Below are 12,235 nucleotides of genomic sequence, written 5' to 3'. Positions count from 1 at the left end.
GTCGCGCGGGCACTGCGGCGAAGGTCCGTCGTGCGGCCACTCCCGGGTCCCGACAGTGCGCTAGGCAACGCCCCAGCTGCAGCAGGTATGCGGGCAGGAGCTGCTGCTCACGGCTGCATCCCGCACCCGACGTGCTCGCGGCAGACGCTTCGTGGCCGTGGCTCGCGCGCTTCGCCCACTGCCGTCGTCCGTGGTTGCTGTAGAAGGACGCTGTGCCTGCTGGAGCCGTTGAGCAAGTTGTATCTGGATAGCTCTGTCCAGCGCACATCGGTGATACTGAGAGTCCAACTTCGTGCACCCTTGGTGACGCCGTCTCGAGCTCTGGCTGCGTTTGTGTTCTATCCACCTCGCACTCTTTTGGAAGGGCTCATTTGCGTTTAGCTGGCCTTTTGGACAAGAAAATCTGTGGCGTGAGTCAATGTATTGTCGGTCTCCTCATAACTGCCATACAAGCTAGCAAGGATGCATACAGTGCATTCTTGCATTTCCTAGTGTGGTCGGCGTTTCGGTAGCCCACAAATTGTGATCGGAAAACTTGTCGTTGCAAGCCTTTCAGTTAAGCAAGTGGTGAGGTTCGAAAAAAATGACTTCTGCAGTGCCATATTAAGCGTGCATTCGACTGAAATTACGAAGTAAACGCTCTGAGTTCGTTAACGCTGTCTTTGTTAAATGACTTGAAGAGGCAACCCCTGTGGAATTTCGAATATAACCAATAATAGTCAACGCATGCATTGGATATTCAAACGACGAAAAAAAGTAGATTTCCTTTAAAGTTGAGAATTTCCGTCTTCCTGTGAAGGATTCGGTCGCGCTGCGGAGGCCTCACTAGGTGGGACGTTCCTGGAAACACGAAACTGACTTCCCGTCGCTCGCCTTTGCGCGCCCGCATACTGGCCGCCTATTTCATTAAATGGACGGTAACATCGCCGATGATGAAAGCGAACGCGAGCCGTTCGCAGTCTGCGTGACTCGGCGAGCAAGCAGGCGACCTCTTTTGGGTAAGCGTTTGAAGCACCTTGGCGGCAGGTTGTCAGTGTATTCTTAAATAGTTCAAACGGGAATAGCCTTATTCCCGTTTTATTTCTCGTAAATGTATTGTACATGCCTGTCTGATTATTTTCTGCATGGGTATTTTTCTTGACCAATATGTTTCAGCATATATGCGGTTATAGGGGCTCTAGACAGTAGTATCTGGGTGATTTTGTAGCCACATTATTAGTGGTATATGGGTAAATATAACGACGACGTCACCACTAAGTCAAGCATGTTTAACAGCAGCAACTGTACAGGTGTCATAAAAAGCAATTGAGACATAGGTTCATAGACATGAGCGACTTTATCCTGCTTAAAAAAACTTGTTGAGCTAGGTGGTTCATTGTTTCAGTGGAAAAAAAGGGCGCTAAATGGACGTCTGGCGCCTGTTTAAGTCTGACGTGTCTCCTTCGTCTACGCCTGTATGCGCCTTACGTGTCTCGCCGTTGCTGTGTTCGTCCTGATTGAAGAAGCGCCTCGAGGTTTCGAATCCTTGCCATACAGCCACTTCATGGAAAAGTTGCTATTATTCCTGAACCCTTGTTCCAACTTCATTTTAGCGCATATGTATGTATCTGCGAAATGTTGCATGTTTGAGTGTGTTTTAATCGCTACCTGCTGAGGAATTACATTTTCTTGTTTCAACACTTTCGTCCCATAAAGGAAAGGGCTCCTTTTGTTTTGCTTTTTCCCACTTTCTTTCTTCTACGTGTATTTACTTTAATATCGTTTTAATTGCAACCAAGCTGATGCGCACCGTTTTATTTTTATCTCGTAGACGAGCAGATTTTTCCCCACTGGCTTTGCTACTGATAGTACTGTTGCTAAAAATTCAGTGCTTCTCAGATTGAGTTTGAGGAAGTGATTTCAACATTGGCGATGTTTGCGTTTGAGCTGAACGGTGAGCAGCCACCTTTTTACAGGTTCTGTATTCATTCGAGCTTGCAAACAGCTGTCGAAACACCGCTTTGGTTTTAAAAAGTGTGAATGGGGACCCAAATTTTGTGATGGGCGCGGGGCACACTGTTCAGACAGAAAAAAATACATTGTGTGAAGTATTTCCCCACAGCATCTTCCTACGTCATGATTGTTTCATTTTACGTTTTGCGCCAATGACCATTCGCGCTGTAACTAATTCGCACCATTTAACTCCACAACAGCGCTTTCCGGGTGATTAATTGATTTTCTGGTTGGTTCGCCAAACAGGCGTCTAGGGCCTTTCTCAGTCGGTCGAATAAATGTTTTTTTTTTTTATAAAATAAGCATTTTTTTTTACTATTGCAAAAATAACGTGTTAGGTGCATGCGCTCACTCACGAGCTGTCGAGCCCAAAGTGAGGACATAAAGCACGAAATGGACAGAAGCTCCAGATGGGCCGTTTCACCACTACACTCCGCAATGACCGATCGCTGCGACCAAAGGCGAAATCCTCAGAAATGCGAAAGTTGACGCCCAGCACACGATAGACTAAATGATGGAGTCTGCGAAAGGGTGTTGTGCTGTACGAGCGGGGTGGTTTGAATTGCGCGCTGTGTTTGAGTGTCGGCTCCAATTTTGATTAGTCTAATCGTATGCTAGGCCAAGGTATTCGCTAAATCCGCCAGTGATAGGTCATTCTGAAGTGTTGTGGCGGATTATGCTTACAGGAATTTTTTCGAGTGTAAGCCGACGTTGTAGGGATCAATCATGAAAGGTGCGTCATTTCGATCCAGGTACGTCAGCACTTATCGGCGATAATCCTCAGCTTATAGCTCTTACAGCAATAGCAAAACTGTACAGTTTCTTCTAGCCAGACAGCTGCTAATCAATTTTTTTTATAGACCGTCGTTCCTGTGAGTGCTGAGGTCTTTCTTCCGCGAGAGCCCCGGCTTAGCTGCCCTGCTTGCCGCAAGCGGCCGAGTTCGTGTACACGCGGTGTGCCGCTGCAGCTCGCAGGCGAGACGAGCGCTGCTGCTGCGTCGGGGCCGGCGGCCAGTGGGTCCGGCCTTCGCCAGCAGCAGCCGTGGCGGCTGGATCGCCGGACAAGCCCTCGACCAGGTCGAGCACGCCGTCCCCTTCGTCGTCGTCTGCCGTGGCGCCAGCGTCGCCCCGCCGGGCCGCCGCCGATGGCCGATTGCAGACGCGCATCGGAGCCGACCTGACGCCCTTCCACACGGCAGTCATGTGAGGGCTCTCCGCATCGCGGCCTCCGGCGGCGCTGGCGCGTGCGTGTGCATGTGGATTGAGGGGCGCCGCCTTCGCCAACCCACCCGTCTGGAAATGGCACAAATAGCAAAAACAAAAACCCAGACATGAATTCGCAAAGGCCGAAACAACATTTAACTCTTTCGCTACCGCGCCTATCAAAATCGATCAATTTGATCGATACTTTTGGGAGCGCCTTTTCATAGCGTTCCAGGCGTTTCTCGAACAAGTAAAGCTGTTCGGAGTTAGATCAGAAAATGGCCTTTCAAAATCAGTTTTGTTTTCATTTTTGCAACGGAAACGTGATTTTTGACACGCTTTTGAATCACCTGGTTGTGGAAAAGGGGCGTGGTCATCGCGCCTCAAGGCTACCAACGAAGAATGCGTGCAACTCGTAATTACTCTGCACCAGCGCTTGTTTTTTGCTATCAGGGCGTGAATGGGGAACTAGCAAACGATTTTCAATCGTCAGGTTCCCGCTCTGACAGTAATAATCCCAGAAATCGGCTGAAATGTCAAGCAGTGCCTGGTTGCAAAGCTACTTTATGATTTTAGGCAGTTTTATTGCCTTTGCGCAAGTTGTCCTAAGTACTCTGGTAGTTCTACTTACCCCAGGACCATTCCCAAACAGTTTACAACAGTTTTGGTTTCGTTTCTGCATCGCGAAATTCATATTTAGCGCAACTACGCAGTTACCCAACTTCAAGGCTAACTGCCATGGCGCCTGAAGCGTCCGCGACTGATCCTCGAACAAAGCACGCCGCTCCTCATTTCCCCCCACCCTAACCCGATTTCTGCGATAAGAACTTCAGATGCAAGTCAAAAGGTCACACCCAGTCGCCAGATATCTGATCCGCCGAGGACAGCGCTTCAAACCGGCCTTACACTGCCAGCTGTTCGCCTTCCAGTTTCGTTTTCATGCGAGGGTATATCCGGGTGTCTAATGTTGCTGCTTAGTTGAACTGTCTATTCGGACGGAGTCTCTGATAAGTTTTTGTACTGTTTCATTTGAAAAATGTTAGGTGGCGCTGCAATAGAGGAGGCTCGTTGTGCTGATCTTTTTTAGCGCGCGACTGCTACTCGGCCAAAGATCGCAGGGGACGATTCTAGCTCATCGTACCTCATTTTTGCGAGCAAGGCTACAATTGCGAGTAAGAAGATGATAGTAAAGCTCAGCTTTATGTTTTGAGAGATAACTGACCGTGAACGACAACAAACATCAGCCACGGCGTTCCGTTTTCAACTTCATGCATGTTTTTTTCTGCATCGCGTGCTTGTCCCAAATATTGTGCTCGCTGTAAATGCAAAGTCAGCCATTGACAAGATGTTTTTACGTTATGTGGGGGCAAATTGGTGCCTCTGATAACGTCAAACCGCCAGATTTATTCCAAGGAACCACCCAAAATTGCACAGTTTGAATTAGAGATTGGGCTTCACCGCATGACACGAGCACCGTGCGTGCTAACATTTTTTTTTTATATCTGAAAAACTGTTGCGCGCAAGTCGACATTTTTTTTAGGGTGTGTTTTTGAAATGTTTCCCTGCAAAATGTATCTTCTAATTTTTTTCTACTGCCGGTGGTTTGATATACACAACTCCTTTTTTATCATTTTTTTCGACAACTTGACAAAACTTTTGATTTTGATATTTTTTTTCACAACTATGATATATGAAAACCTTTAAAAAACTGGTGTTATTGGAAAGGCCGTTAAATAATCTGCATTTTGTGCTCCTGCAATTAGCGCCTAAATAAATTTTTAGCAGAAAAAAAAATGTTTTCTTGGACCCCCCAAAATTGGTCAATTTTCTGCGGTAGCGAAAGAGTTAAAAGCTAACCACCGCATGAGGCGTCTCTGGCCATTGCGGCCGGTCAGATACGCATCCTCCGGCCCCAAGCTACAGGCTGAGGCACTACCGAGTTGAGTTTCGGATTGCGCTGCGCACTATGCTTGCCTCTTTCAAAAAAAAAAAAAAAACTTTCTTGGAATTAAAACAACCTCAGGTTGCAGTAATTCAAGCTGCGTGACAGCTCTCACGCCGCCCGTGACTATACTTCCTATGCGAGCCATCCCGATACTTTGCCCTGTGCTGGTGGCCCCGTTGCGTTCACCGTTGCGGTGACCTACGTACAGCCAACGTTGCCTGGGGGTGTCCCGTCCTTGGTCGGGAATTCCTGTTTAGAGCATTTCATTGCCGTATGCAGTGTTTCGTAGCGAATTGTGCCGATCCTGTCGGACAGGCCTGTTACCTGGGCCCGTAGCCCACGCACTCTAAAGCAATCCCGTGGTTCACCTCCACGGCAATGCACTCGAGTTACCAATCTACGCTGCCAACCAAGCATGATCGGCGAATGACAGCAACGTGCATACAATTTGAATAATAAAAGTGATCTGCGCTGTGGCATTGCGCAATGCAGGACGTGATGCCAGAGCGCAGACCGAACTTTTGAGTCAAATCGTATGCTCGACATCTTCATTCGCGAAAATTTCAGTGTTGACTGCATGTAACGGTCAACTAAATGCATTGTGGTGAAGATGAACAGCGGGATTGTCTCTTAAAGCGTAGCGGGGGGGGAGGGGGGGCACTTGGCAGGGTGCACAGGAGGACACCGATGCTTTAGCAATATGAATTTTCAGAAATTATTTTCAGATGAAATCGGCGTACCTAAACACTGTGTGTTTTAAAAACTTTTTACACAGCCGATAGTTTTCATTATGTTTGATCAAAATGCAGAAATCCGTGGCTCGGGGCTAAAAATTAAAAGAAGATAGAAAAGAAAAAAAATGGCTCCCATCCACGCTGTGAAGGTGGTTGGAAAGCAAAGCTTTAAACGACACCCACAATGATTGTCTATGCGACGCCACTTGAATTCACACACGTGACTCTACAAAGAGTGAAACCAGAGATTCTGACAGCCGTTACCTGGAATTCGCGGGGGCGGCGTCCCGAACGCAGCAGGGTCGGCCACGGCCGGGCTAGAGCGTCGGACGACGTCGTCGTAGCCCGGCCATGAGTCGAGAGAAAGAAAGCGGAGAGGAGCGTCTATCGAAGGGTGAGACAGCGGAACCTAGCCATCCTGATGGGCTAGCTCGGAGCTACACCACCGCGCGACACAAGCGCAGGCACCGAAACAATTCGGCATGGGAGCTTAGTGATTCACATTTATACCGATTTAAATTAGTTAGTTTATTAAGTTTGAACTTACTAGTCAGTTTAGTAAGTTTGGGAACTTTTATAATCGCTATTTATCAGAACAAGTTGCTCTTTTCGCCTTTTGTAATACCTCTTAAAACACAACCGAATCGGTGAATACCAATTTAGAAAACGGAGTCCCATTCGTGGAAAGCATTGCGCAAAAGGTAGCGTTTCTCTAGCGGCCAGATATCTGTATGTAGTCTTTACATTTTGTTTTCCCGCCTTGCAAACCAATCCTTAACGTATCTTTGCCGTACGACCACTTAATTCCGTCGGGTCTGGATTACCCAGGAGGTGCTGTCGGACAAGTTAATCAAGCCGTGCGAATGAAGCACGCAATGGACGCGAAGTTGCTCCAAAAGAGGCCCAAACAACAGTAGCTAAAGCAGACGACAAAGTTGTACCGTCGACGCGCCCGCCGGCGACCAGGCACCGCCACGCGGGGAACGCTGGGTAAATTCGCTGCGCCATCTACAGTGTGCTCCGATGATGATGATGATTTCTATTGGTTTCCGCTTTGTATCGGGGTGATGACGTGTTATCTTACCAAAAAGGACTAATATACCTATGTTTTACACTCTTGGTTTAATACCAGCGCTGCTTAGGGCAGGCCCAAAAAGCTTATTAGGCACAAAATACTTTTTTTTTCTGTTACAGATGGTAACTGTCTTAGGCAATATTCCCCTCTCTGCTTTTCGTCCACCAGCATTCTAATCTTCTTTTCGTCCCCTCGTCCCCTCGTTTTCGTTTTCGTCTGCTTTTCGTCTTTTCGCTCCGTGAGCGAAACCCTCCCCCCCCCCCCCCCCCCTTCCCTCCTCAGCCGCCGCCTCTGCCGCGTTGGGAGTTTATTGTCCCGCACGCCGCAAAAGAAGAACCGTTGGCTGGTAGCGGTAGAAAGCTTTGCTTTAAAATCTGGTATATTGCGGTTTCTCTGTAGCTGAAAACACAGTTTGGCAAGCTGCACACGAAGTGCGGGAGTATGTGTCTTTTTCATCCCAGGTTTTGTATCTAAAAGAAAAATAACGTTTACACAAGGACCTCCAAGTTGCATCCCCTGATTTGCCTTCAGAAAAGCTACTTCTCACTGACCAACGTACGCATTGTCACGAGAAATGTTAAAGGTGACGTCGTTAAGAGCAGGTGGCTGAACGAGCAAAGGTCCACTCTCTGGACGACAGTTTCGTCGGTGAAGAGGAGCAAAGATGGGATGATAATACACTTTACTTTGCTCGGAAACGAGAACGGTAAACAAGTAAACGTTGAAATACTACGAAATACAAGTAAACAAAACGCGACGCTACATTTTGGAGTAACAAAAAGAAAATAATTAGATAGACACCTGTTCACAAACCTTACTATTAGATGTTATACCATTAGCAACAATACGACCAGTTAAGAGTACGCATAGAAAGAGAGTATACATAATCTCCCTGCCGACGCGGAAACGGATATTCCGCAGCGTCGTCTTAGAACTCCTCCCCTGAGGAGGGGGGCTAAAGAACACCCTCTGGCTACGAGCCTGCTACGCGTACCGTTGCGAATCGCGGAGAACCGTTACAAGCCACCGGCACACTGACACGCATGCAAGCGACAGGCACAGTGTGCAGTGTTAAGCGGGAATGTTCTGGCAGCATGGTTTCGAAAACATTAACCCCGGTGTAATTTATTTAAACCCTCGTATGTTCCGACTGTTGCCGTAAAATAATGGTCCAGAATTTTCGCACTTCCACTGATTATTTGGGAGGTGGGTGTTGCACCACTTTTTACCAGCGACGTTAACGGTGGCGCGCAGCACGTGAAGTATGCGCGCGAGAAGTCAGTTGAAATGTGTGCATGCAGGGGAGCAAGCGTGGTAGGAGAGAGGTGCCGTGCGAATAAGCATTTTTCATGACTCAACCAGGTCCGTGTGCGGGTTTCAGTAATTTCGGTGCGCGGTGTTCATGCCAGCACGTGTTGCTCTCTTCCACGAGCCGCCTGCACGAAGCTACTGTGGGCTCGTGCAAACTTTTGCACGCGGAGTGGAAGGGCGTTTGACTCTTCAGAAGCTCTAGGCACTAGCATAAGGGTCGCAGCGAGCCAGAAGCCTTAAGAGCACGTTCTCCTACTAAAGGTGAAGGGGAACGGAGAAGGGCCTCAGATTTTAACCAAGGTATTCAAATAAAATGCCCAACTGATTTCTGCCCATAGTAATGAGCTGTCCAAGCTGACCATCCAACCAGAGCAGAGAGTGACCTCGACGTTGTTTGGCGTTCGGAAACTTTTCATTTCTCCTGTGATTAAACGGAGTCGAAGGTTAGCCGTAAATAATCAAAAGACTATTTTTTTTTCTCTTTTCAAAGTTTCAATTTTGGTGAATAATCATACCGAAATGCAACGGGGTTTCTTTATCAAAAAAATGGCCGAAAATTCGGCGCTTCTACTTCTGACAGGGCTATATTTTTGCCTATGTGCAGCTCGGACTCTGAAAACACGACGGCCTCAGAGTTCGTGTCGGAAAGGATCCAGACCCTGGTGCGAGCTTTTTCCCATCGATCGCAAAGGGTGAAGGAGCGAATCGCGGAGCCCCCGACGCCCAGTCCATGTGAGCGCCTTCGTTATCCGAGGATCACTCCGTGTGTGCAACGCTGCAAATGGTGACGAGCAACAGCTGTGCCATTCTTAGTTTCAACCAGTACACGTGTTTTGCAGATTAATCCAACGTTATGCGCGAGTAGGTCTTCTGCCCAAAGCAATGAAATAGACAATTCCCCTCGCCCCACTGTCCCTATACTATACATACTAGACATTCCTTCGGGCTAGCTTGGGCCCGCTGCAGGGAGACAGTGAAGCAGGGGATTTCGTATTTTGTACTTTAATGGCTCAACTTATTTTATCACGCTGTTTGATGCCACAAATGCCCCCATACTCGAACAAGCCGTACAGTACAACATAGCATTCGGTTCGTGTTGTCATTTTTTTTTCTAGCCTTCACGGTTATCTTTTCATCCACCTTGAGCATCATGTGACTTGGCGGTTTAATGCCTTTTCTGCCGCACTTTCTGGTGAACTCATTATCTGTATTGTGCGCACCACACGAGACCTCAGTTCTCGGCCACCTAGAGTGAAACGAAATGAGGATAAATAGCGCTCTCAGCAGTGTGCAGTGAAGCTGCGCGCCCGCTGAGCGGTCTCCGGCCACGCAGCCCCGCCGCCCGAGAAGCGCGAGGACTACGAGAGCCGGCTGCGGCTGGACTCGTTCGCCCTGATCGAGGAGGCCCCCGCCGAGAGCCAGGCCGACTCGGAGCCCCTTCTCAGGCTGGGCTGCTGCTCCATCCCCAAAAAGGCCTTCCTGCTCCCGAGGACTATCGACCCCCAGAGTGAGCCGGCGTTTTCTCCCAATCGCCGCGGGGATACGGGGAAAAGCGCTGGCTGAGAGAGTCTTGGGTGGGGCGGGGTCTCATCCGCCAAGCAGGCAGATAGACACCGTGAAGGCGGCGATTTTGTATTACCAAGTTTTATCGGTTCAACCCCCTCTACTAACACGTCGTTCGAGCTATCGCAGCAGAAAACGACAATTTTAGGAAGAAAAAAAAAAGCAGAAACTGCCCAACGTGAATTGTCGGATAAATGCGTTAGCAGCTCTTCTATGCCCCCAGCCCCTTTAAATTTGGCTTTACAACTCTACACACACGCATTGAGGGGAAGATATCTTTAAGGGGCAATATATGCATTAGGATAAGAAAGTATGAGGCCCTAGGGACGACAATTAAATACCTCCACAAAACCACATGTGCCCTCATTAAAAACTGTACACTTTGCCCTCTAAAGTTGGCTTCGGCACTACACAAAAATGCATTGCTAAGTAGGCACTTTAGGGCCAATATAAGGAGTCGCATATGAAAATATCAAAGCCCTAGGGACTTTTGTTTTTAGCATTCTCTCATGCGGCGTAAGTGTAGCACATCAAGCTTTACAGACGGACAGACGGGCTTCCTCGTTTAGTGCACATAGAAATGCTAACACATTCCGAAAATTGGCTCGAACACAACCTCCAAGTAGTTTGTGTATTTCGAGTGCCCCTTATTCCAAGGGAGGGCCCTTCCCCAGATTCCCGTATGGACGGTCTAAAACAATTCAACATTTTAGTGCCAGTGTGTTTAGGATCTAAGCACTCCTTTCTACTTCGAGCCTTGGTTGTAGTGAAAAGGTATGCCTAAAACCGAGAAGGCACGGTAGTAATAAAAGAGATAGCATTTGTGGTCATGGTGGGGTGCCATACAGGTCCTCATCAACGATTTCATCGGGAGAGGGTTTCAAGCTTTCGGCTACTAAGATGAAGACCGCGGAAGGGTAGGCGACCTCCTTCGAACGTATACTTCCGACTGGCGTCGCAGGCACGCTGTACGTGTCGTGGCAGCTAGCGGTGAGTGTGTGCTTCCTGTACAACTGCTGGGCCATCTTCCTGCGGGCCGTGTTCCTGGAAGGCTCGCACGCCGACGAGGCCGGTTTCTTCGCCTGCGACTACCTGTCCGACCTCGTGTACCTGTTTGACGTGCTGCTCTTTAAGGCGCGCATCAAGTTCCACTCGGCCGGCATGTGGGTGGTAAGTCTTCCTCAGAAAGGCTTGGGGTTTTTAGGGTTGTGTTTTCTACGTGACCTTCCTGCCGTCAGCGACACAGGAAAATTTATGCGTTGTCACCCTACGTGCTCTCTCTATGATTCTTCTTAAACGAAATCTTCGCCCCGTAATTGCTATTTTCCCTTTTTTTTTACTTTTCAGGAAGACCCCAAGCTCACCCGTCGGAACTACTTCCGCAAGTTTATCTTCAAGGTAAATAGCAAGCCTTCAATACATGCGTTTAAAGTGAAGACTTGCAGAACTAATGTAAATTTGACTCACTCAACTTTAACATCGCAAATACCCTGCCCGCTACTCGTAGAAAAGGTTTCAAAAAATCTGTACAGGTATACAGCAGCATGTTCAGGCGACACCAGCATCCGCGCTGCCCTCGGCAACATACCCTAACGTCATCGCGACTTTGGAGAGACTTTTGTGGTGGCTTGTTGCGTTGACCGTACCGTTGACGCATGCGGTGACCTTCCTTCCCTATGCACCGCCAGCAATCCGCCGCACGACTGGCCCCTTAGCAACGGGGACGCCGTTGCTAAGGCTTCATCACTGCGGCTTCATCTTACGCCCGCAAAATTAAGAAAGGACGGGTAGGAGTGCTTTCGCACACACAAAAAAGAAACAAGAATCGCAGATGCCTTTAATTATGGGCACGCTCGTGCGGGCACGCAGGTGCCAGCAACATCCATTCATACTGATGGCTGACGCAGTCCCGCTTATATGGTAATATCTTTTCGCTACTTTGCTGCATTCGCCGGGAATATTTGATAATAACGCTACCGGTACCGTAAGCTGGGCGCGATGGTGTTGCACAAGACACCACCTTCTCATACGATTTTGTTCGATCACTATAACGAGCGCCTTCCAGCGTAGTTGCACCTTAAATTCTAATTTCCAGGAATTATTAGCATTGTCGTTCTTTATGTTATTAGTACTTTTTTACATGAGAAAGTATAGCTCCTATGGAGGTCAGATTCCTGCATTTCCGTTCGTGCCCATTTCATCCGCACAGACTCCGTCTGTGTCGCGCTCCTACCCTGCGCTTTAAAATGTTTCCACTTTCTTTTTTTTATTATTTAGTACATACTGCAGTACTCTAAGGACCAAGCAGGAGGGCAGAAGGGAAAGTTACATGTATCGCATGGTAAAGGTGAATACATATCAATTACCATGCTTTGGTAACACACACAAAAAGTATAAATATATAAGCAAATA

General features: G+C 48.2%; 1 protein-coding gene across 1 annotated transcript in view; it reads left to right on the top strand.

The window, feature by feature from the left end:
- The window catches only part of Cngb (Cyclic nucleotide-gated ion channel subunit B), a 73,139-nt gene that overhangs the window by 27,436 nt on the left and 33,468 nt on the right, over window positions 1-12,235 (top strand). Inside the window, exons 4-8 of the mRNA XM_077686336.1 lie at window positions 2,961-3,195; window positions 8,865-8,992; window positions 9,594-9,767; window positions 10,785-10,993; window positions 11,171-11,221. Of these exons, the coding sequence (XP_077542462.1) occupies window positions 2,961-3,195; window positions 8,865-8,992; window positions 9,594-9,767; window positions 10,785-10,993; window positions 11,171-11,221 (797 nt within the window). The remainder of the gene's footprint in view (window positions 1-2,960; window positions 3,196-8,864; window positions 8,993-9,593; window positions 9,768-10,784; window positions 10,994-11,170; window positions 11,222-12,235) is intronic.

This window comes from Haemaphysalis longicornis, unplaced genomic scaffold (assembly GCF_048455015.1).
Source record: "Haemaphysalis longicornis isolate Haplotype H1 unplaced genomic scaffold, Haemaphysalis longicornis Haplotype H1 scaffold_1, whole genome shotgun sequence".
NCBI classification, from domain to species: domain Eukaryota; kingdom Metazoa; phylum Arthropoda; class Arachnida; order Ixodida; family Ixodidae; genus Haemaphysalis; species Haemaphysalis longicornis.
The sequence above is the reverse complement of the archived record's forward strand: the minus strand, read 5'-3'. Positions and strand labels throughout refer to the sequence as shown.